Below are 26,016 nucleotides of genomic sequence, written 5' to 3'. Positions count from 1 at the left end.
TATTAAATATGTTTATCAATTATTAATATAAGATTATGCTCTTTAATTTTTAAAGTTTATTTAGCCTTTTTTCCCCCGAAGATTTCTAGCAAAACCCCCTCAAAATGTGATGAAGGACTGCATGTCATTCAAAAACCTAAGACATGGATGAATTAACTCTATTTACATGCGTATCTTTGTTTAATGAAACTTATTACTTCTAGACATTCCTCTTTACAGTGTAACAGTACATAAAATGTTAAATGAAGTTAACTGGTCATAAAACCTATTTTGTGATACCCAGTGCTGCACGTATTTTGCATTAGCCGTGTGTAATGGATAATGGACTTCATAATGTACTACACTGTGGAAGTCGTTCATGAGAAGCCCGGCAGGAAAATTGCTCCTTAACAAAGACCAAATATCCCCATGATCTCACAGCTCTATTCAGGGCTTCACCAGTCAGGCAAAGAGTTTGCATCTCCTTAGGAAGGTCCTGCTGCCCTAAGCCCCACTCTGATCTTGGGGAGCATCTCCTGTCCCCTCTGCTGGGAAAAGCCCAGTTCACCTGCTGTGGCCATGTCCCTGCTCCCTGACTCCTGGCTCGTTCCACCACCACATCTTTAATTACAGCCCTGGGCCAAAAGAAAGAGAAAGGGAAGGAAAACCCTTCCACCTAGAGGGCTGGATCCAGCTCAGTAGGCATACACATCATCCAGATTTTTTTCACATGGAGACTTAAATGATTTATGTTTTGAATTTTTTATAACTTCAGTAGTGAGAGGCAGCATAGGGAAGAGCCCCCTCTGTTTCACCCCTCATTTGCAGGGGTCACAGCAGACATTGCTGAGCCGTCAGCGTAAATTACAGCCAGCAGCAAGTCAGTGCAGAATGCTTAAATGCGTGTGCAATTTCAAACACATAAATAATCCCACTGACTTTACTGAAGCACCAGAAAGCATTCAGCTAATATTCTTTCGTAACTTCTCTGGAGTATTTGAGAAGCAGAACTTTGATCTTTATTAGCTGTCATGTCCACGATGAGGCAAAGTACGTTCCTCAGCAGGCTGCTGGAGACAGGCCTGGAAGCAGCTCCCTTCTGGAGTCTATCTGGACATTTACAAACCGGAGCTGACTTGTAGTATTTCCCATAAGTGTGTATTTTTCCCATAAATGTGCAGTTTCCTGGGACCGTGAACCATCTGCATGCTCAGCACTGGCTGACGACCAAGGGTTCATGATGTCCTACAGAGGCTGGGCACCCCCACTTATGCCCTGGCATGAGGGGACTCCTAAGGGACCAGGAAGGCTTTAACACGCAAAAGCAGGAACCAGGGGTTGTGTCCCACTTTTTACCTTCCAGACAGAAGAAATACACTTGCATAAAGCATCCTGCACAGAAATTCACACGCTGGAAATCACTTCAGCAGCTGTTGGGCCCCCTGCATGACCTGGAGCAAGGCATGGTTCCTACCACCAGGCATGCACAGAGATATGGGACTTACCCTAAGTGATGTGTGACACTCACAAGCCTTCTCCTGGCTAGAAGGCAGCGCCAGGAGTTTTTCTCCCTTTGACTAAGAATGTCAGCAATTTCAGCTTGACACAGAGCTGGCCTGGCTGATGGTCTAACATATAAATCATGGGTCAAAGATAAGATAAACACATACCAGTGAAGTCCTCGTAGCATTCACAAGTGTAGCCCCCTTCTCGGCTTCGACATAGCCCATTGCTCCCACAAGGGTTGGAGTAGCAGAGGTCAATCTCTGTCTCACAGTAGTCGCCTGTGAAGCCTGGGGGGCATCGGCACCGCAACCCGTTGATGGGGTGGATGGGGCGGAACAGGACGGTGTTGGAGCTGATGAACGGTGCCGAGCTGTCAAACTTCAGGACGGAGACGCACTTCATGTAGTTCTCACAGGGCTCACGCAAACAGATATTGTCATCAAAGGGCAGCACCCTCTGTGTGGAAATCATGGTCAGCAGGGTCCTGTTGAGGTAGATCTGCTCCTGCAGGTCCTCAGAGGGGAAGAACTTGTTTCGAATACCACCAGGGAGCAAAGCTGAGAAGGTCACATTCAGGATATTGGAGCTGACGTCTGTGTCATTCTGGATGTTGAAAACAAAGATGCCATCCTTGGCAGTGGAGAGCACTGTTGCCACCCCCTCCACAAACAGGGACAGTAGGGGAGAAAGGAACCTCTCCTGGGACATGTTCTCCAGCCGCACCGTGATGCTGTTGGTGAGCATGTCATCCGTGATGATGGTGACACGCAGGGTGCAGACTGCCGTGACACTGTGGACACCATCTGAAGGGAAGAAAGATAACAGTGATGTCAGAGAGCAGGCTTCTGCCTATGGACAAGGAGGCTCCTGAGTCTCCTGGAAATAAAACGGACCTGTGAGGCATTTTAGGGCACTGGGATGGGAGAGGGAAATATATCCACCTTCTCCAGCGACTACCAATGCCTTTACTCAGGAAAATGAAAATACCTTAAGGATTGCAACTCAAAGGACCAGAGACATCTCAAAGAGTCCAGAACACCTGGAGAACATCCCTGGCAAACAACTGGCAAGGGCTAGTGAGGAAACAGGCAACCTGAGAGTCCCAGGATGGCCAAAGGCAAACCAAGGGCAGGGGGCCTCTCACGATAGCCGCTGAATGGATCTTTATACAAGTCACTGCTAGTCTACAACCAGTGCTGGGAAGCTGTCGCTTTTCACAGCACAACACCAAAATTATCTTCTCCAGATGTGGTCTTAGGCTTAAGGAACCGGATTTATGCACAGAGAAGTGTGACCAGAGTTTTAGATACTAAGTCACCTAAGGAAACAAGTCTTCACATTTGAACACCTGAACTTCTTTATTCTTCTCACCTAACTTCTTCAAAATGCTTTACAAAAATTAGAAAAAAAATAATCATATAAAATACACCTGCAGTGAAAAGCAGACATTTAAAATCTCTTCCATACTATCCTTACTACAAAGCATTTCTGATATTGCTGGGGATGTTCTGCAATAAAACCCATAAATGTATAGCAGTAATTCCTGACAGTGGATTGAGAGATACCACTGTAAAATCTCAGTACACCCTGAGGCTTACAGTAGCGCTGTGAATGTACAAATTCTAGAACATTCTATCATTACGAAATATAATTATGACAGTGAGTACTATAATTAAGCCAAATTCAATGGGAGCATGGAATGGGATGTTGCATCATCACTGAAACCAAACCACTTAGTTTAATTCTGTCTCCTTGCTAACATTAAGGACTCATTAAAATACAGATCGCATTACAGAAAATATGGTTAGTATTAGAGCAGCATCTAGAAATCCCAGGAGAGATCAAAATCGGCTTCTGATAGGAAACGTTCCTTCTTAGATCTCATAGTGTAAAAAACAACCAGAAATGGGGGTGAGTTCATGTCATGAGAGGAAAGAACTGGTTTGAGTGGCCAGTTCCACTAGGTCCCAGCTCAGTGACATAGTCTTGGCTCAAAGGATCCCAGAAATAATAATTTCACAAGTAACCTGCTATTACATTTATATCGGTTAAACCATATAAGGTATGTGTGGAAATGGATTTTGAATCACTTCAATGTAAAATTGTGGCAGAAACTACATTCGAATCAATCTAAACCCAGTGTGAGATCAAAATTCTGAGAGCACCAATTGCTAATGGTCATTTTCCTAAGGTTTATTATCTCAGAGTGTAAGTTTATGACCCATTATGGTCTCTTAAAAAAGATCTTTCAAGAAGAGAAAAATCAGAAATGGCTCCTGTCCTTTTCACTGTCACCACTACACCACAAGTACTGTTTTGTTTTAAAAAGAAATGTATTGTTGGAAGATTTTTCCTCCAATAATATAGTAGCAATACAGTAAATTATGGCAGCATAACTAATCGAATGGCTCTTGACTCCCTCCTCCTGATCAGGTTGCCTGTAAAAGCTCAGCTGTTGACTTTTTTCCACACTGAAGCAGCTTTTAGGCAAACAGAAAAATCTTTTCTCCCGTGTGTTATTTTCCTACTGCCTAGCTAAAACCAAACAGTCAGAAGAGGTCATTATTTGAGGTGATCTGTTTGATGTGCCCCTCACAGAAGCTCACATGCCAGCTTTCACTTTCTCCCAAGTTTGCAGAAATCTTTATCTCCTCTTCCCCAGACTCATTCTAGAAATGTGCATTTCCAGCCTCCATCAAGACCCAAGGCAACCTTTAAAAACGACTGGTAGCCAAAATCCTCACTGCAACCTCCTCCACGGCCTGTGGATTTCTGGCCATCGGACAATACAGGATGCACCGTATTTTCATAAATGACTTCCTCGGACTAGTTTACCCACTTCTGTCAACTGCACAGCTCATTCCCCTGAAAGGCCAGAAGCAGAACAAACTATTCACTTTTTTTTTTTTTTCCCCTAAAGCAATTGACATTTGCCTGCCTGTCCCATAGGGTGCCTGAACTATTTTGCTATTTGTTGCACAATACACTACAGAAGTTCTCTCATACCAGCGAGAAAGCCTGACAATGAGTCCTTTTCTTAAGAAAACACTATGATCTATAGCCCATGGTATGTATAGTAAGAAGACAAAATACGATCCACTGTCTGACAACGCACTGGAGTCTACAAACTGTCATAATCAATATCAACTGTCACAATACGCAAGAGCTTCCCAGCATTCACAACAGCTATTCTGACACAGTTAATAAATCACTGGAAAAAGCCCGGTGTCAGATACCACACAGCCTCCTTGTTCCGCAGGCAGCACAAAAGAAAACCGGACACAGACATATAGCTGCAAAATAAAGTCGTGTTTTAAAAGCCAATTCAGCTTTATGCAGCCCTGTTGCAGAGCGTTAAAATAAAAAGAGAGTAAAAAGGAGCTGAGCATGTGTACTATAGGCGACAAAAGAGCGGCACAGCTATACAGCCGGCTGGACAAGCGCCTCTTTCATATCACCAGCAAGTCTAGAGTAGCATCATGGGATCTGATCAGCTATTCATTCAGAAATTCGTGGAAAGTGGAAACAATCTGTGGTTTTATGGGACCGAATTAGTATCTATTCTACTTTCAACAGACAACATTCACTTTGAGGGCTGGAACAAGTGCAATAAAGAAGGTGGAAATTCTGTCCTCATCTTTAATGGGAATTGAATTAATACTAAATACACAATAGTGTATATGTTTTGAGATTCACAAGTGTAATACTCCATGAAAGTTTCAAATGTTTACTGCCAGAAATGTCAGAAAAATAATATTAGGAAGTATTATTTTATAGAGTGATAATACTTTATGGCCTTTCACTGTCTGACATGCTTACCATATGCAGCTATCCGATATACATACACAACCAGTCTGTTAATTTTGCTAAAAAGGCTCTTAACGACCTGATTTTTCAAAGGTCTTATAATAGGGCTATAAAAAGTCCCATCATGTTTTGGCAGACACAAGATGGCTTCAGTCAGGGGTGTGAAACACCCTTCAAGTGATGCTGCACAGGAGAAACTCTGGCTGCACTTTACTCTTTGGAGGAGATCTTCACACAGATGAATACATGCACATATGCAAGGCTTAGCTGTCACTGGTTCTCACAGCCATCATCTGCTTGGCTTCAGCAAACCGTCTGGATGCCCGAGTCTTTCTGAAGGGGCTCTAAACACACGCAGGCCATGCTGGCAGATGGGACGCATAGGCAATTTGCTAAGAGTCGCTTGAGCAGACAGCCTGGATTGTAGCAGCTCAAGCCACTGCCACTCGGATAGCCTGAGAAAAGGGAAACTCAGGACAGACCAAGGACAAAGACAGGATTTGACTCATCCTTTTGTGGACTTGGCTCCTAAAACCCTTGTACCAATGGCTTCTGCCACTCTGTCCTTGAGTTTCTCTTCTGCAAAATGGGGATAATGGCACTTAGATGTACACTGTGAAGTAGTGGGTGCAGATGATGAAATGCTGAGATACTGGGGTAATGAAGGGAACATAAATATCCCTAATGAATCTTTTAAAAGATGTTGCAGCCCTATTTATAAAAAAACAAGGTAAAAAATTAAAATAAAGACTCTCAGCATCTCACACATCAGTGAATGGACAAAGAGGATTCTGGACAGCCAGGTGGCTGCACAGGAGAAGGTGTTTGTTGCAAATGCAGTCCCTGCACAATGTTTTTATATCCTAGCAATATTGTTTTATGTATACTTTCTACAAGAGGTATCTCTAGAAGGTGGAAAGCAAACCAGACTGTTGTCTTTTGTACCATTGTCATTGCTAAACAGGGTCCTTAAAAACAGAACTACTCATCTTCATCCTCAATCAAACTAACGAAAAGATTTAATAGCAACCATATACCCTGACCCTTTACAAAGAAAAGAGAAGACAGGAAGGCTGACAAAAGCTTGAACCTCTCTAAAATACATTAATAAGAAAAAATTGATTATTTAGTCATTGTTTCATGATTACCTTTATGACAAACCTAATCAAATATGAGACTGTAATCTCAGCTTTCCATCTTCTGGCAGTCCATAAAGGAAAGAATTTTATTATCTAGAAAAGTAAACACAGCAAAGTTTAAATGAAATGCGTATTTGGCAATGGCAGCACCTGGCCAGAAAGGTTCTTTTGTTTGTTTTTAAGGTTGGCAGAAATAAAATAATTAACACTTTTTTGGCTTATTACATACAAAAGTCTTAGGCTAATTATGAAAGCTGCATATTTTATATAAATACTTTAGCATCAGAGCTTTCTTTCATAAATATCTCAACCCAAAGCTATTCTAATGCTGCCTTGTAACGCATCTGGAAATAACAAATATCACAGTTTACGACAGTCATGCAAACTCCTTGGCTAGCAAAACACAGAATAAGGACACTCCATATGTTCAAATAACCTCTTGCTCTTCCCAGATCATAAGTAGCAGGCATGCCCATGAGTAGCAGCCATTGCTTGGTAACGTGCCTTGGAATGCTCAGACCTCCATCCCCCATTGCTTCCAGCCATGTCTTTACATATGAGAATTAATACACACTTAGTCCAGTACTAAGCCTTGAATTACTGATGAGGAGGCCGTACTTTTAGCGTCCTCCCCACTGCTTGGGCAGCAGTAGCACGTAAGTAGCACCAGCTCACAGAAACAGAGACCGCAGGCAATACTTGGCTGCCTGAGCAGAGTGGGAACCCAAACCACAATTCCTGCTGAGCAAACAGCAGTAAAAAATCAGCAGATGTCCATAAAAGTGAGATGCATAGTCCTGCGCTAAGCTTCAGTTCGCCTCAGAAAGTCTGCAAGTGTCACAGGACTGAGTCCCTTTCCTTGCATTGTGCTTCCACCACCATGCATACAGATCCAAAATGCATAAAATACCAGTGTATCAATATCAGCCCTTCCAAACCCTGCTGTAAGCACTACAAAGCATCACTTCTGTGATTAGAAATAAGTCTATGAGCACTCATAAGACAAACTCCCTAAAATATTTTCTACATTATGGAGAAGCTCAGGAACTTATTGTGCAGAGAAAATTACACCCCCCCCCCCCCCCCAAAAAAAAAAAAAAAGTAATCTGTGCAGAAAAATGGCAGGTGGGAACCTATGTAAGATGCTTTGCCAAAAGCAGAAAACATTACCAGAAAGGAAAATGAAAATAGGTGTAGTTGTGAATTTATAGAGACCCTACCGTAGGTGCTACTTAGCGAGTAGCCTCACTGCAGAAGTGTTTCAGGACAGAAACTGTGCAATGACCCCAGTTCGAGCGTGCTTTCAGGGCACCTTGGCAAAGGATGTGAGGGCTGGTATTTGCCTTAGCTCTCAGAAAGTCCAGAGCGATGGACAGTAGCAAGTGTCCCCTGTGCATCCCTATGCAGTCCCTGTTTTGTGGTAGGAACAGATGAAACTACCAATGTCTCTTTTGCTAGAGAAAAGTGGTATTAAATGGTGCAATAACAGAAAAGTAACATCCCTGAGAAATACACTCTATCGTTTCCCTTTAGGAAAACATAAAGGCATTGTGTGTAACAGTGTATCGTTTGTTAGACAGGCACTATTGGATTCTGTCAAAGCCTCCCTTTCCTTGGGATCAGAAATGCCCCTTGTGAGCAATTCCTTCGTTACATCAAGCCGGATGAAACAACATGGAAATCATTACCCTCGGCCACATGATGCTTATGTTATTGCAACTTTCCCTTTGTTTCAGGCTGCCAGTCTCAGCTCCACACATATAGGAGCACTGACTGCCAACACAAGTTGTGCACTTTGGAAAGGATATATAAAAATAATTGGCTATTATTCAGTGCCAAAGGTTCACATTGGAAGCACTCCTCTGAGGAACGTTGAAGCCCAGGTCTGCTCCAAAGCCCATTATGTCAACAGGAAGATTCCCATTGACTTCAGTGGGCTTCACTGCCAGCCAAAACTGGGCCTAGAGACGAATTCCCTGGGTCCTTGCCAGTGCACTCACACTGAGCTTCACTCCCGACCCGGCAGCCCCAAACAAAAGCAACGGTCTGCTCAGGAAAAGGCTCAGGGCTGAAAGTTAAGACAGCAAGAGCAGAAAGCAAAAAGCCAAGGGATGAGCAGGGCAAGCATGCAGACTGTAGAAATATGCAACGTGGACTGCACAGCATGAGTGGTAAAGGTTGTACGGGTTTTCCTAAAATCAGGTGTCTGAATCCATACCTAGACATCTCTGAACTTCCAGGAACGGTAAGCAGCTGCAGCTCCCCTTCTGCAGATGCTCGGTTTTGAAAACACTGGCCAGTGTTCCCTGGCATCCTCTGAAGAGAAAAGGGTTCAGAAGAATCACAGGAAGGGGGAAGAGGAAGACATGTCACCTGGTGTTATGGGGGGGTGTTAGATCACAGGGTGAGGTAAACCAGCAGGCGGCTGAGCCATGTGGCGTATGCAAGCACACCGGCAACGGGGGCTCAGCCCTGACTGAGCTAAAACCAAGGGGAGGTGTCCTGGGTAAAGCATGTCTTCAGGGGCAAAAAAAAAGGGATCTGGGATTAACTAGTCCAAGGCTGGAAGATTGCCAGAAGACAGGCAATGGTCCACACTCCCACAGAGTGACTGCACCAGTGATCAGCATTAACCACGCTGCCTCCAGCACCGTCCTGCTGCCACTGTGGCAGCTCGGAGGACCCAAGGAGTCTGCCCCAGCCCACCCAGGACACGGGGTATGTACCTGGGTTGTGCTATGCCAGCTTGTGCCCTGCTACTGCACTGCCCCAGGCAGTGTCAGTCACATCCACGCTTGAAAAATGATGCAAGCGAAGGAAGACACTTCCAGGGAAAACCACCTCTAACGCTCACAGGCTGCAGACACTCTTAAAAACACTTCAAGACAAACTTTCATGAACTTCTTTTTGCAAGATGAGTCATCTCTTCATCCTGACAGAGATGGATATCTCGGACACCTGGGGAAGGTGGGCAGTGGGACTTGGGGCTTGCAACTCACAGCACCTCTCACTCCACAGTCCCCTTCTGCAGCAGCCATAGCAGCACCAGCTAAATCAGACAGTTTAAAAAAATACAAGCTGTGAAAGGAGGAACTGTGCATAAAGCAATAGTGAATTCCCAACATGTATAAGAGGGAAAAAACCCACACTAATTTTGGCATCACTATCTTTAATATAGCCTGTGCTGTTCAGGGTTATTTACTTTGTACATAACAGTGAAAAGAAAAAAACCAATATATTTCGATTTGCTGCTTGAAGAGGGGAGTAAGAACAAATTGATGCCAACTGGGTTGCTCAACACTGTACAAGATTGCCATTAGTTTTTCTGAAACCAGTACCTGCAAGCTGAGAATTTTGAAATGTTAATTGGCTTGATAACACTAGTCTGGAGGAATATTTCCAGAGGGTGGGAAGTATGGCAAGTTGGATCTGCTGGCAGGAATAAGCACTCCTGAATTCTGACTGCAGCGAGCTGGAAAATACACCGAACTTCCCTGAACACCCTCCCACAGCATCACCTCTTGCTCTTCAGGTACCTGGTGAACGTGGATTATAACTGCTGTGGGGGACAAGATGCAGGCAGGGGAAGCTGGCAGGCACGCAGCAGCGACAAGGCGGTCAAGGAGACAAGTCCCTGTCCTGAGCAGAAAGCACGAGTGGAAAGGATGAGGAATACTTAGAGGGGAAGTAAGATATGTGGGAAGATACGGTGAGCATGCTAACAACCAGATACTTCCAGGCTGTTTTACCAACAAGAATTTCCTGCTAGCTAAAATGCAAAGTGACTTTCTTTCCTGGGCTCTGCACATCTCCCTGTATGTCAGCTGGTTTTCCTTGTTAGCAAAGATGGGCAAGGCTCCTCTGCCCAGCCACGCTCGGCAGCAGGGCTGAACCTGCAGCAGCATCGCGGCTCCGGCCGGCTCGCTGCCTGCCATCACCAGCCGCGCTCCCTGCTCCGCTCCTGGCCACGCAAGCCCTTGGAGGGGGTGCACAGCCCAGGAGCCCACCCCGCTGCTGCTCCATGGGCACAAGAGCTGCCAGGCAGCTTTTCAACTCCATCTGACGAGGCGGCTTTCCATTTCATGCGAATGTCCAATGAAACAGTGCGTTTACAGCACTCATCAGACCTGTTCAGATGAAAACCCCTACTCCAGATCGCTACACCAGATAGATTCACAGACTGACTTGCTGGGGGCTCTGCCAACCCCCATCAAAGCTTGGTCTTGTTTCATATATAATCAAAACAATTGCTTAAATACTGCGATAATTTTTAAGCCTCTCTAAACTTTAAAGAGAGGGGTTTTTAATATCATTTACATTTCAATTCTAATTAAATGCACAGCTAGATGGCCATAGCTAAAAGACAGTTTCCCAGCAGGCTCACACTGCCTGCAGCCACATCTCGCAGTGCACCGCAGTGGTGGCCACGGTGGCTTGGACGGGGCACTGCTGGGCAGGGAGAGATGCTAGGGAGCATTGGGGTGCATGAAGCCCAGGCCTGGGGAGCACAGTCACCTACTCACTCACAGCCAAAGGGCTATTCACGGGCATCTCTACCTTCTCAGTTGTAATCAGCTGTATACAGAAGTCAAAACAGGTTTCTTAAATATCCATGAAAGTATTGGACAAACTAAACTGCAGTCGTGGGATGCTCCAGCATTAATCTCCATTCAGGCCATGGTCTTCAGGTAAATGATGTATTTTGTACTGAGTAAGATACCAGCAGCGTGTTTACCTGAAGACATGCTTTTATGTCACTAACCCCACATCAAAAGAGAAAGCCCCTGCTTGGGGTGCCCTGCTGCACTGCCAGGGGAGCAACTGATGGGTTGTCATAAAGCCTCTCTTCTCCTCATAGCTACACATGCCCTGCAAACATTTTTGCTCCCTTGGTCTGATTACAGCAAGAACTTCCCCAGGCAAGCCAGGGCTCTGCTCAAATCTCTCTTTGCAGTATTAAAGCAGGAGTGGATGAAAGCTACTTTGGGGATGGCAAAAAGGGTGGGAAGAGTTGGGGTGTGGGCCTGGGAGCTTCAAAACTGGGAGCAGTGATAAGCAAATAGCTTCTCTGCCTCAGTGTTTGCACCTTTACTGCCTATTAGTAACCTCAAAGGGATCCTTTCAAAATAAACCAAAACCCATCAGGTTTATTTTTCTAAGTGTCTCCATATTCCCATGTTCCTTTTGCCTGGAGATACACTCTGCTCCTTGCTGTGACCCACAGTGAAACCACGGGGACACTGCCTGCTGGATGGAGTTCAGGTCTGCTATCTTGACTAGAAAACAAAGGAGGGAACAATGAAAAAAGACGACGGTCACATTTTTCTGATGTCATTTCTGTTTACAGACAAGCTTTCAAAAGAGTTATGTATCAGCTGAAAGAGTTATTAATATACTGCGCAACACAGAAATTTGCCCAGCTGCCTGAAACAGGAAAAACACCAGAAAAATGCAGCGTCAGTAGCTCAACAGGTTGTGACTGTGCTCATGTCCTGCTGAAACACAGCTTGGGAAACAGAAAGAGTTCTTAGGCATACTTTTTTTTTTTTTTGTCCAGTTTTCTGTAGATTCAGTCATAATGAGACCATTTTCAAATTAATACAAGACAAAAACAGAGGGTTATCCATCCAGGGAAGGAAAAGCAGTAACGGCTACGTGTCAGCTTCCACATGCACGAGGCATAGGAAGGGTTGGTTCAGCTACTCCTTTCTGCCCCAGGAGATTCAAACATGCTCGATCACAAGGCGCTCACACAAGCAGGGTAATGCTCACAAGATGCTTCAGTTCAGATCAAATTTCTTGATGGAAGCAATGACTGGGGCATGGATGTCCCACCTGTAACAGGCATGTCCTAAAGGAAATGTTTCAGAGCCTTTATAACTCCCTCTTTTCTCTCTTTCTCTCTCAAGTTCAATTAATGTTTAAAAGATTTTAGTAAGTAGTAGATCAAAACTGGGAGAAGTGATGGGGAGCATTACGGTCCATCTGCTGGGATCTGACACAAAATACACCCATCTCCCAGTCTGAAGAATTTAGATTTTCAATGAGCTTGACTCCATTAGAAATCCCCCAAATGAAAATATTTTCTTCAACAAAATATCATGTTTCCCCCCACTTTTTGTTTCAAAGGGAATAGGTTTTCTTTTTTCTTACTAGATCTTCAACTGACCAGTTGTGCTTATCTTTTCTGTTAACCGAGGTCTGCTGAGTTAGGCAGAATAAGAAGCAAATAAGCAAATAAGAAATCTGAAGAAATAAACTTAAGCAAATAAGAAACTGAAATAAAAGAATATTTGCTTGCATCATGTGATTAAAATAAGGAAAAAAGAACAGAAAGATAAACAGGAAAAACCACCCTTACCAAACTTCTGTAGTTTTGGGAAAGGCTCACCAGGCACTGGCAATATTTATAGAAAAAATGCTATGTACTTTGTCCAGACTTTCTGTCGATAGACAACCCACACAATCTTTTAAAAACTCAATGAAAGAAACAAAAAAACCCCTTTGATTAGCTAACCATCTACGTGTTGCTGGCCACTGGCAATGAGATCATCATGTTTTTGGCCGCATGGTCAATTGAGAAGATTATTCTTGGATCCCTGCCATTAAAACTAGTAGGCTGGACAAGAATCAAAAAGGACAAAGCACTTGTTTCCCGTTTCTGCAGTCCTGAACCTGCAGTGGGTATTTTTCTCTCCAAAACTCTCCCAAAGAGAAAAGCAGCCCCACAGACAAAATCGGGAGAACGCAAGAGCTTGGCTCCTATCGCTGTACGTCACCTTGGTAAGCCGATGCAGAGAAAGGGCAGGTCAAGTTATGACAGGTTAAAGTGGGTAACACCAGTGACTCGGAGCCACTGGTGGAATGCAAAAACTACACTGATCTTCAGAAATGATACTGTAATCTGAAATGCCTATCTAATGATTTCTATTCAGCTGAGCTGTAGAAATGGAGTCATAACTACATGATTCACTTCTTTAGAATCAGATAAGATTTTCTACTAGACACTTTGTAAGACACAGATCTTGAGTAAAACAGATATTTTGCATTCTAGGACTAATATAAGCCTATCCAACAATTTCCATAAGCGAAAGCTTCTCTTTAAAGGAATTGGCTATACTGGACAACTGAGGGAAAACTCCACGCTCTCCATACATCCTTGACCTTACCACAGCATCAGCTGGGTATCACCAGGAGCGTGCCAGGCTAGACTCTGCCCAGCAGTCGCATGCTTCTGGCCAAGGGTAAGGTGACTCTGTCTTTCTCTTCTGGGTGATGGCTCTTCCTTCCTACTCTGCCAAGGCTGTGGACAATGCAGAGAAGTGGTATTTGGTGAGCTCAGGGTATCCAACAGCAAGCAGAGGCTCACTACAGGAGAGTGCCAACACCCAGCAGGTATGTGCCCACCACTGAGCAGGGCAGGATGACCACTTGTGCCACCTGCATCACGTGCAGCACAAAGTTCTACCAGTGTAGTGAAAATCTGTCCACATTTCCAGGTGTCTCATTGAAACTATTGCTTGTATCAGATCACTGAACATCCTAACATCCAGTAGCAAAGCCCTCTCTTTCAACTGAAGCAAAATTTCCAGGTGTAAAGAGGACACATCCAGTGAAAGCTGGACATATGATGACCTTAATGCTGCCATAGCAGAAGCACTTTTTGATTCCCTTGGAATAAATCACACACAGAAAAAAGTTTCATTGTACACCAAGTTTTCTCAAGGCTGTTTGTATTTTCTACAAAGACTAATGAATATATATCTCCCCTTCATTATAGTAGCTGTAGATTGAGTAGATTGCTATTATCTTTAAAGGCATTATATTTCATTGTTTTAGTTACATTTTATGGAAAAATACAAGACACTAAGCCTATGCAAAACATCCTCAAAAACAGCCACCATTCATGTTGAGCCTTAATATGTAAATCATTCAGGGAAAACATGAAAATCCTCATTCTAGGAATCCTTAGCCATATAATCCCACTGATATCAGCAGAGCCCGAGTATTACAGGACTGTGGGAGATGAAGCATTCAGCCCGCGTGCCCAGACTGCAGTTTGGTAGGACTCCAAGACAGTGCAGCTTCCCAAGAAACCAGAGTCAGAAGGGCGAGGTTTCACCAAGCATTAGTAGAGTTCCTGTCACCTTTCCGTAAAACATACCAAACTCCCATGTCGGCCACTTGCATGCCTGCTATATGGGATCAATATTGTCGCTGAGCGAGTATAAATACTAATTTTATTTAAAAATCCTTTTTAAAATTTTGTACTACACACTGTGAAAAGCAGTTGTCTGTAAATCAGGATTTTCTTTGCAAAGAGCTTATGTGAATTCCTGCAGGATGCTTCATACGGTGGAGTCATTTCCCAAGAGCTCAGATAATTGCTGAAGTTTAATTAGTAGAAAGGATTTGCTATTTTAGTGTCCCGAGCACACTTTCTTACCACCTGAGCTCTGAGGCCATCTGTATGGACAGGACATCAGTTCTCTGGACCGTTCCCTTGAGTGCAGCCACTTGTTCTCTCTCTCTCTCCTGATAAAATTAGGCTTATGTTATGGCCTCAATCCAGCGATACGGCTCTTGGAAGAAAAGTGTATTTTAGGTATTTTCTAAATTTTCCTCCGTTTTCAAAAACCTCTTTAGCTCTGTTTAGATTTAGGCTGATATTTCTGTACTTGGCTAGTGCGGAGCATCTTCATGAATAAAGGCTGAGAGGGCACCCAGTTACTCCACTGGGTTTATAACTCCTGCAAACATCCTGCATGAGGAGATTGTTCCTTCTCTCCACAGGGCATACCAGCAACCCCTCTCTGCCTCCCAGCCTGCAAGAAGCCCACTGATTTCTGAGGTAGGTTCCCGAGATAGTCAAATCCTGCCCACGGTGGTCCACAGCTGCAGGACCTCACAGCGCTGGCTGGTTGAAGCATTAATTTCCTTGAATGTCTCACAGGTGGACTCTTGCGGAAGGGAAGCAAAGGTTCAGTAGTTGCATGGAAAGAAGTATTCCTCCCTGGACGTGACAGCTGGCAACTGGGAGAAAGGCAAAGCAGCTGCAATCCGGATCAGGACAGGTTTATAGGGCTGCTGGGGTCCCTGAGCAGCACAGGCAGCAGTGGCTCAGCATGGGCCAATGCTAGTGGAAAGGACAGCAAAATTCCCATAAACATGTGCCAGGAAGGGAGAGGGCTTTGGCATGCTCCAGGGCAGAGGCAGCACAGGCAGGAAGGCTGGGGCAGCACGGCGGCCAGCGGTGATACCTGGCTGTCACCGAACCCGGCTCCACAATTCGTCACACAGACATCATGCATGTGAAATAAACACAGAGCAAGACGCGCACGGACGTATCAGGACAGCTGACTGCAATGTCTGCAGAAAGTGTCAAGTAGAGAAAAAACATCTCTACCAGAAATCTTCCAATATCATGTCACTGAATCTAATATAAATTAACAGAACCATATGAATTCCAGTAAGACGTTCACCACTGGGAATGACTTAGGTAATTTCTACCACCCCATATACATACTTTTTTTGATGTCTATATATAACTCAGAATCCTGTACTGGTAAGGATGACCGTACAGAGTCCCTGCTCTTGACCTCCAGTGCAGGCTGTCCCTGTTCCAGCTGACTCCCACGGCTGCTAAGGAGAGGTGGATGTGGCTCTTCCTCCAACATGCCCAGAAGAGCAGAGAACCGCCCCAGAGAAACTGGCTTTTACTCTTTTTTTTTTTTTTTTTTTTCCTCCTTTCTGCCTTCCCAGCTAGAACAAACTGCTGCATTTCTAGCTACCAGGAGGCTGAGGTGCGGCAGGACCGTTCACGTGGCTGAGCTACGCTGAGCAGCGAAGCAGAAGCAAACTCTGACGGTGCACTTCAGCAGGGGGGAACTGTTCACAGACGTGAAGCCTGCGGGGTGGGGTGTGCTTAGCCAGACTCGAGCTTTCATAACCTCTAACTTACTCTAATTTCACTACAGTAAAATTTAAAAGTGCTTCTCCAGTTGCCAAACGTATCTTCTGCTTCAGTTTCACTAAAAGAAACACCCTTCTAATTAAGGATGGATGTATAACTAGAAGTAAAGAAAAGCAGTAACATTACATTTCAAGATGGATGGATGTACGTAAAGGATGGATGTATAATTATAAGTTAAAAAGCAGTAACATTTCAAAGAACATTCGAGCTCAAAATAAAATATTCTAGCCCTGAAAAAATTACCAATTTGTTTTGGCCTCTTTTTCAGAGACCTGTTTGGCAAAGAAGACACTCCAGTCTCCTCTTAGGGAAATCCAACTCCATGTTCTCACTCCAGGACTGCTGCCGGCTCTGTGTTTAATGGCTAAATCCCTTCACATTTCTCTTTGAAAGAGGCTCTTGTGAACAGGAAACTGTGCTGTAATACCAGGCTCCCATGCTCTTCAAAACAGCTCAAGCTCTGTAAAATGACTTCTCTCAACTCGCTTTCTCAGCTGGCTCAAGACATGTCCCGCATGTCATTTCTACATCAGTAACCCAAGGCTTCAGAAAATGCTGTAACAGGTGGTTAAAGTTAAGTCGGCATCCAAAAAGAGGAGACACTTTAATATTACCGACCTAATACACCTTTTTTTCCTTACACCCACACTCATAACTTTGGGGTTTTTTTGTAAAGGTCCACGACTCATATCCAAGTACTACTTAAGGCCAATGGATAGGATATTGCAATTTGTTAACATACAGCACCATTTAGCGCCTGCGGCATTTTACTGACTGAGTTGTCTGAGAAGTACAGGATGCTTTTGAGACCGCAGAAATACAGAGGAGGTCCTTAGGTCTCTGAGTGCACCTTGCACCTCTCTTACACAACTGTTTTAACCTGTAATTACTTTAAAAGTACTGATCTCACTTGCTGCATGCTGTGCAAGTGGTGGGATTTGAATAATTACACCCTCGTAGAAAATACCAAGCAGTAATCCCAAGTTACGAGCAGAAGCTGAGTAATGCAGTAAGAAATAACATGACAACGAGGTCAAAAAATAAAAAAGTTCTCTGTTACCACTTATCACTATAAAATAAATGTGGCGCTTCCCTCTCTCATCTCTGAGCAGAGAGTAATGCACTCAGCAGCACTGAACTCAAAAGAGTCTCTACCCAAAGCAGCACTCCAACCACTCTGCTCTGCAACATCTTTGGTGTGCTGGAGATACTTTAGCTTTGCACACTGGTACCAGAAGGCAGAATCTGGCCAAATCACTTTAAAAAGACTGAACTGCTTGAGATACTAAGACCTGAGAACCCACCTCTTAATACGCCATTGCTCTAATTTCTCTTCTTAAAGCATTTGCACCAGTAATCAGAGGTGATCGCTGAGCTCCATCCCGTACCTTTAATTAAAGTCTGTTTCTAAAAGCCCTGTCTAGAGAGGTTAATCCCTCTACTCAGCTGCTAGATTCGCAAAGGAGGGCAAGGAGGCAGATGCACGTTTGGGGAGGTGAACAGGACCCAGTTTTGGATCCCCAACCGTCACAAAACATCTACTAATACGGGAGGAAACTACTTCAAATGCTGACTGACAACAGTCAGGAAAGAAGCGGAGCAGAGAAGCACAAGCAGGGCAAAACCACAAAGGCAAATATGAAAATTAACCTTTCAAGGGTAACTACATACTATTTTTTGTTCAGGGCTATCAGCGTGGGCTCAGGTCCTGTCAGCCCTTGTCTGGAGCAGATGCTTCTGTCGGAGCAGATGCAGAGAGACCTGCAGAGCTTGCAAAGCCAACTGGGAACTGTAAGAAGTCCTCCCTACAACAGCTCAAAGGAGATGGAAAAGAAAGGAGAACTGGCACACTAACAAAGGCAAATTTAGTCCTCAAAGCAGTAGTGTAGTGGCTCATATGATCCTCATGAGCTGGGGAACCGTGTGGGAGAGTTGATGTTTCGCTGTACACAAAGCGCATTGAGATTTCCACACCATTATGGCCACCCTACTGCCTCTACTCATGATGTGTTGCCACTTACCCTCTGCTCTGCCAGCATGGCAGGGCTCCATCTCCCAGTATCGGACTTCCCCTGTGTCTCCCCTCCTCTCATGAGTCTGCCCCTTCCTCCACCTCCCAGAGTGGCCACAAAGCCCTCCCTCCTACTCTCACGGTAAACATCTGTCTTCTGAGGCACCTATGGGAAGCTACCTGCCTGTGATGGCAGGTGAGAGCAGGTGCAAGTGGCTTCAGTCACTGATGGCTAATGTGGATAAGGAAGGATCCCAACTGCAAATGTAGATGTAAATGTACACGGCTGACTGCTGCCTCGCCCTTCCACCACCCCTCACCCTGGGTGAGCCTGACAAATTTTTACCATCTCTTTCCTCAGCATCAAGGGACGGATGTCTCTTCTGTGTTTGTACGTCTTGCTCTGGGTCTCAGCAGGCTGCTAACACACAAGAAGATAACAGTAACAGAGCAGGGGCATCTCTGCAGAAAAGGATCTGTGGTCCCAGGTTTGTGGAGAATTTACTGTGTGGGCTTAGGGTCTGCTCAGATTGACTGAGCTGCAGCTCCCACAGAGACCAACGTGTGAAAAAGGACACATGTACGCAAAACTCTCCAAACTCACAGCCAAGAAGCAAACATGAGACAAAGCAAGGAGACAGATGAAGTAAGTGACTGTGACTGGTAGCTTCATGGTGAAAAGCCAGACCTGTGGACAGTAACAAAGAAAATGGGATGTGATGTTGCCTTCTGGGAGCTAGGGTGGGATTCATATAATAAGCATACAGAGGGAAGATCACCTCAGGAGTACAGTGGAATTTTCTGAGTTGGTATTTTCAGGTGAAAACTAGTGAGATAAGCAGCAAGCAAGTCAGTGTTTAATAGGATCATGCCAGAAAAGCCAAGGGGCTGCCCTCTCCAAGACTGCTCCGGTACCCACTGCAGAGACACGGCACAGCGGCCGAAGGGTGCAGGAGTGCTGCAGAAACAGACCTGCATTGGCCGGGCTCACGGGTACTTTCTGTGATGAAAGGTTAGTACTAAGATTAAATGGTCTTAAGCAAAGAGGGTGCTAACCTCCCTGTGTTCACAGCTGACAATTCAGAAGAGCTTCAAGATAAGTACAAAAAAACAGGGGAGGTACTTGGCTTACAGGTCTCATCAGTGGCTGCAGTTTAGAGCATAAAAGAAAAGATAAATCAATTATTTTTCTTACTTCTTAAATACGCATTCCCACTCCTCAATTGTACACCGCAATACACGCTACCAGAAGCTAAGCCACACATTGTACGCTGACGGCTGGTGTTTGCTGCTGACAGCCCGCAGTATGTAAACATCTTCCCAACACAGCTGTACCTCCCAAGTCTGTGTAATCTGGGGTTTCTGCAGGCCCGGGGGGAATGGCTGAATATATGACTGCAAATCCAACTCGGGTTCGTGCTTTTTATGGCTTAAAGAAACCCTCAAAGTCAAAATACTAATTAGAAGAGTGAAACATAAGTTATCAGTCACAGCTACATTAATGTAGACACACACAATGTAGAGAAGTATGGGAAAGAAGCAAGCTATGGTAAAAATGTTAATAAATGTTGCCATTTGTGACCTAGGCAACATCACTGAACAGAAAACATCGATTCTTGGACCTGCAGTGGAGAGGGAGAATAAAAATAGAGGTGGGTGGTAACAAAAAAACACAAGATAAGGCAGAAGAATGAGGAGGTGAAACATTATGGGAGTGAGTAAGTGGGACAAACCCCAAAGCAGCTGTAAGAAGAAACTGAAGCTGGGCATCAGGAAGAGATCACAGCACAATATAAACTTGCTTGGCTTTTCACACCATGTAAAGAGGTAGGACATTTTAACACACTATATGCTTTCACACAAGGTAACAACAATACCTTCTGCTAGAAGAGTTCTGTGATACACAAATAGTAGAATATATTTACAAGAAAAGAGGCTTGAGAGTTCTTACAAATTAAAGCAAAAACTAGCTGGTGATGCAACAATGTGGTAGTTTAGTGCTAGCTATGAACACAGCAGCCAGCATATTTAAACGTGATTTGCCAAATGCAACAAGAAAACTCTGTAATTCTAGTGATGCTATGATCTGCATGATTCAAACATGACACAAGCTAATTTAACCCCACACAAACTTCACTGGTTGCACTTTTCTTACGTTACCGATTTTAATGATACATGATAAAAGCCAAGTATCTTTAGCATTTTTGTTTGGATCACAGAAGTAATTTCCAGCCCACCTGGACTCAAGAGATGGCCACAATACCTTGAGTTCGCAATTGCTGCACGTGCCAACCTAACTGGGAGTACTACATCCATTTAATTTAATTGTCACCTCCTCTGATTTAATTTCTCTCTTGCTGCTGGTTGTGGTGCCGTGTGTGGGCTTGGCTCTCGGCACTTCATGAAGTTATCTGGAGAACGCACATTCAACGATTCAAACTGGGACTCCTTGCTGACTGCAGGTTTCACAGCCAACCCAGGCACCCACAGACCAGTGCTGCTCTTCCTCCAGCAGCTTCCCCCATGCCATGCGGCACCACCTCGCCCCCACCCCCACCCCCCAAGTGCCAGTTTGTTCAGCTCAATTAAACACCACCTCATCAGTGTGCCTTGGGAAAGGACAAGCTTTCCCTTCCAGTCAATGACAGAGACTGAAGCTCCTGTATTTATTATATTCTGGCTGATTTCCGCAGGATGTACGCCTATATTTAGCCTGGTGACACCGTGACAGGCACCAAATGATGTTTGAGGATTTTAGAAGTATGAAACAGTTGGTTTCTCTTCTTGATACCTTCATTACAAAAAGATACTAAGTGGTTCACATAGATGAATCCAGAAACACCAGACTTCCTAGTTAATCTCCTTGATATATTGATAAAAGTGAAAAAATCGATGATTTTTAAAAAAGTGAATATTTACGCGACTACTGAATCCTCTCTAAGGTCACCTCTCAAGCCACCTAGTAACACTTTCAGATTTTAAGCTGCATTTTACCAGTGAAGGGTTTTTTAAAATGATGCACCACAATATTTTGCTGTTTCTTGAGCAGATACACCCCACAGTCAGCAGAGTGAAGACATGATCTTTTGCCTTTAACAAATCTCAGCTACTCAAAAGGCTCCAACAGGTGCCTCATGCTCAGCAATAAGGCACACTGTAACCCTCCCGCTGCGGCATGGCAGCTCTGCCCTCATCTATCGTCCTCAACCATGAGAAGCCTCTACCTGACAAGCTCGGAAGCCTGTTCTTCTTGACACTACTGCCCTGCAGGAAAAAAATTACAAACGTCGGCTTACTAGCTGGAAATTGTTTAAGTGTACTCCTCCTCCTCGCAGAGCTGCAAGTGAAGAGCTGGAAGCTGATGAGCGCAAAAGTCCCTTTGATAAGAGGCCAAGAACTGACACCAACAAGATAATCAGGCCTTCAAACCAGGCGTGCACATCTGGGACAACTATCTCCAGCTTCCATCTGACAAGAGAATAATCCTATTAATATGAGTCTTTGACACCCGGCTGAGTGCCGTGGCAAACAGCAAAGATTACATGTGTTTAACTTGGCTTCTCTCTGGCTTTTGTTGGTGTCCCAACCCCCGACTCATGCAGCACAGGGAGGCAGGGAATTTTGTACCAAGGGGTTTTCTCGCGGATAGGTTACATCCCAGCTGGGTCACCCTGGGGCCTTTTGCACCAAAATTCCAACCACACAAACTCTGGGGGCAAAAAAGGCAGCCTCTCAGACATGACCAGGGGACTTCAACACGGACCATTCAAAAAGCCAAGCCCTGCACGCTGATCCCTAGCTGTCCGTTGGGAGGGGGAGCAGGGCTGTCCCCATGCCACACAGGGCAGGACTGCCCTTGACACCTTGTGCAGTGCAGGGTACCTTGTGCACCCAGGTGAGGATGCTACCAAAGGGTGCAACACAACGCCTCTTGGCCAGTGCCATGTCCAGCAATGAGAGCATCCATCTTGGCTTCTCACTGGGCTCCCACAGGGTGGGAAAGAAATGTATGAAACATCTGTCCCCAGCTTGTCTAGGCAGAGAGAGAGGGAGACACCTCTGGAGTGCAGACTGGGTCGGTCGGGAAATGTCCTAACCCTGAAAGAATGAACGACTCGGCTCCTGTGGCTGATGTCAGCTGCTCCAGACTTCTCCTGCCTCAGGTGAGTTGATTCATGCATTTTATAGCCATGAAGTATGAAAGATGCTATTGTTCCTCGAAGATCCTCACAGGATGCAGCTTCCACCCTGCTTGGTCCTGTCCTTGCCTCCTTACCAATGGGGCCGAACCACAACTTTACAAGCCAACGCTGCCAGCTTTCGAGAAGTGCCACTCCAGTTCATTCCTTGGCTAATCCTTCTCCTGAATCCAACTAACCATACCTCTGAGCACGTAAGATCATGAGAGAAAAACTGAATGCAGACAAGGCTTCAGCTCAGCCCCAGGTCTTTTAACTCTTTTCCCGATCCCGTTTTCGCTGCCTCCCCCACCTTCATTGTTTCTCACCAGTCTGGTGTGAGTAATGAAGAAAGAATATGCATTTTGCCTTCAGCAAGAGGGTTTTTTTAGTTCAGATCAGCTGCCTCTGACTGGAGTAGATGATTCTGTTACAAGAATGGGATGCAACCTGCAGCAAACTGAAATAAGAAAAACCTGATGGCTAATTTACTGGCCACTTTACAGACTCTGCCCTGACCCTTCCTTGCCTGCAGGAGCTATGGTGTGCTTTGACGTACTGCTGCTCTCCTGCAAAGAGCAAGACCATACATGCACCTACAGGTGCTCCAGAGGTTCATTCGGAGCTGAGATGCACAAATGTCTGTGCTGCTGCAGACGGCTGGAGACCTCCACACTGACCTGGTGAAGGTGACAGTCCCCCAGGACATTTATTAGCCCTGCAGGACACTCCATGCCTGGCCTGGGACACCCACCCTGCACAGCTCAGCCAACTGCCAGACAACAGCTGAAATATGGATGTGCACTGCAGCCTCCCAGGGGGAAAGCCAGCGTTCAGGTGAAACCCATTAAAACCAGCCCAGCAATTAACAATCCACAGCTCTCAGTACAAGAAAATCAACTACTGCACCACTTGAAGTGTAGCACATGTACATACATGAAAATACTAACAGGGAGCTTCAAAAGATACGCTGAGGAGAGAGGAGGAGCTGGGGAGGCTGAGTGCTGCCCAGAAAAGGAGCCTACAGCAGTTTTTGTCTCGTTGCCTTTGCCAGTTGCCTTTCATAAACAATGTTTGGGGGAAAAAGCCTCCATAAATGTCAACAACTGCAGTTTATTACATGATCCATGACCTATTTGTAAACTGACTCAATTTCTTAATTATATTTGCCTTTAGATGGTAAGAACCATACAAAAAATTGGTATCCTTTATGCAGCTCTAAGTGAGCAAATTACTGGCTTCCGGAGCCTTCCTAACATCTCAGCAACTTCTGGCACAAGCTCATTCAAGGAGGAGTATGGAAAAAATAATACGTCTGTCAGAAGGAATGTATATCATCTGTTATTCCCACATTGCTCCAAACCAGAGCAAACAGCCTAGCTCAGGTAAAGCTCAGACACACAAAGCATGCCTTCCTGTGGCACCGAAGAGGCAGAAAATTCAGCTGGTTAACTTGTATAGACTAGCATGTGGAAGGTTTTAGCAACGTTTTAAAACATGCTGGGAGAACATCGATCTGTCTTCACTAGACTAACGCAGGTTAGCTCAGGGGTCGGCAGCCGTTCAAGCCTGGCACCCAAGGGATGTTCTTCCTTCTTGCATCAGAGACTACTTTTGCCAGGAGAAACTAGGCAAGTTCTTGGAGAAGCTGCTTCTACAAGGGGTACTGTGCTGCAGACCCAGAGATCGACAGTATTTAGGCCTGGGCAAGCCAGTGGCACCCCGCACCTGAAAAAATTTATTGATCATGACCCCGTGTTTCTTATTCCTTATTTCATTCAGTCCACTTCAAGGGTTATTTTGCAGGACACAAGAATTAGCAGAGCTAAGTTGCAAAACGCTGGTCACTGAAAGGTTTCTTAAAAGCAAAGTTAAAATAACTAAAAATTAAAAAAAGATTGGTGAGCTGACCTTTTGGCACCAAATTAAAGTTTACCTTGCAAATTAAAGAATAATAAATTGAGTAAAATAGTTTAAACAATAAAAAGACACGCTGAACGTATTTCAACAGAAGACAGGCGCAGTAATGTAATATCCTTTCTTGTATAACGGTAATTTCATTTGCCACCCCAGCTTATATGGCTGGTCATCATAATTTTACCATTTATAAGAGCACATAAAAAAGGGTTAAAAAAAGAAAACTAAACAGCTTGCAGATTTTTCATCTAGTCTGGAGTACACACTTCATTATTATTAGGAGTTGCAGTCCATTCCTAAAATGCCCCTCAATCCCTGCCTCCTGTGCTCCCAGTTTGGGCTGCTCAGCTCCTCTACACCGCAGCATTACACTTTGCTAAAGTCTCCCACCTAAAAGCATCCCTGGACAGGACATGGGGCCACTGGAGCAGTGGCTCCAACTCCGCTCCCTGTCGCCTGCCGGCTGCTGAGCGCCACCTCAGCCAACACCTCTTACAGCCTCCTCTAGGAAAGATTTGCACAAGAAATGGCCGTGCTGAGCACCAAAACGCAACCTGAAGAGCAAATGTTTTGAATTGAAAACACTACAAAGTTTCCGAAGTGCACCAGAGGGTCTCTCTGTGCTGTTTTGCAGGCCACCAGTTCAAAAACAGGAGCCTAAGAGACTTCAAACAGCCTCGCGTTCTGCAAATGAAGCCTCTACTGCAGACCTTTTTCAGTACAAAGAAGAGGAAGACAACCAACTGTTCCTCTGCTCTGCATGGACATAGAGGGAAAAATGTTCCTTTCTGGTAATTATGTTTGATGAGGGGGAGACCCACAAATAGAGTTGGTGTAGAGCTCAGATATCCTATTTGTTTAAGATCTGAGATACCTCTCAATTCATACCAAGCCTCAAACTGAAGAATAAGAGGCAGACAGAAAGCTAGCCACATTGAAAAAAATAAAAGTAAGCAACTGGAAAAGTCATTACAATGTCTTGTACCCTACTGCACAATTTCAAAAAAACTCCTGGAGAGGAGTCTCATCTTATGTTCCTTCTCAATCTAGAGTTGAATTTATACTTCTGGATCTCCTTAAGTAATCTCTTTTTCCTAGAAACACACACACTAAAAACGTCCATTAAAAATTGAGGGATGAAAGGTTTACAAGACTTTTTTTTCACTGTGCTGAAAATCCTACTTGCTGCCTTCTAACCTTTCAGCGTTTTAAAGGGTGTTGTTGCAACCTGTTTGTGGTTCAGCTCTGGTTACTTGGGAAGCGGTAGCTAACACATACAAAATATAAGACTGGTGACTAACTAGCACGGGAATGGGTATCTTCAGGGCACGAGTGAGGTTTAGCCAAGCATCAGCCTTCAGACACTAAGTTGCCCACCAGCGATCCGTGCTGAGGAGCCCTTAGAGCAGCCAAACGTTATTAGCCTCTTCTCAGGCCTGTTTCAGAAATGCACTGGTTCGGGAGGTGGATGATGTGCAGACTGTTCCTCCAAAGCTTTTCTCTCCC

General features: G+C 44.7%; 1 protein-coding gene across 6 annotated transcripts in view; it reads right to left on the bottom strand.

Annotated features, from left to right (window-relative positions):
• Positions 1 to 26,016, bottom strand: part of CELSR1 (cadherin EGF LAG seven-pass G-type receptor 1) — a 176,632-nt gene that overhangs the window by 104,201 nt on the left and 46,415 nt on the right. For all 6 annotated transcript variants that reach the window (XM_055711224.1, XM_055711227.1, XM_055711229.1 and 3 more), the window contains exon 2: positions 1,650 to 2,288. In XM_055711224.1, coding sequence (XP_055567199.1) covers positions 1,650 to 2,288 — 639 coding nt within the window. The remainder of the gene's footprint in view (positions 1 to 1,649; positions 2,289 to 26,016) is intronic.

Source organism: Falco cherrug, chromosome 5 (genome assembly GCF_023634085.1).
Source record: "Falco cherrug isolate bFalChe1 chromosome 5, bFalChe1.pri, whole genome shotgun sequence".
Taxonomy (NCBI): Eukaryota; Metazoa; Chordata; class Aves; order Falconiformes; family Falconidae; genus Falco; species Falco cherrug.
The sequence above is the reverse complement of the archived record's forward strand: the minus strand, read 5'-3'. Positions and strand labels throughout refer to the sequence as shown.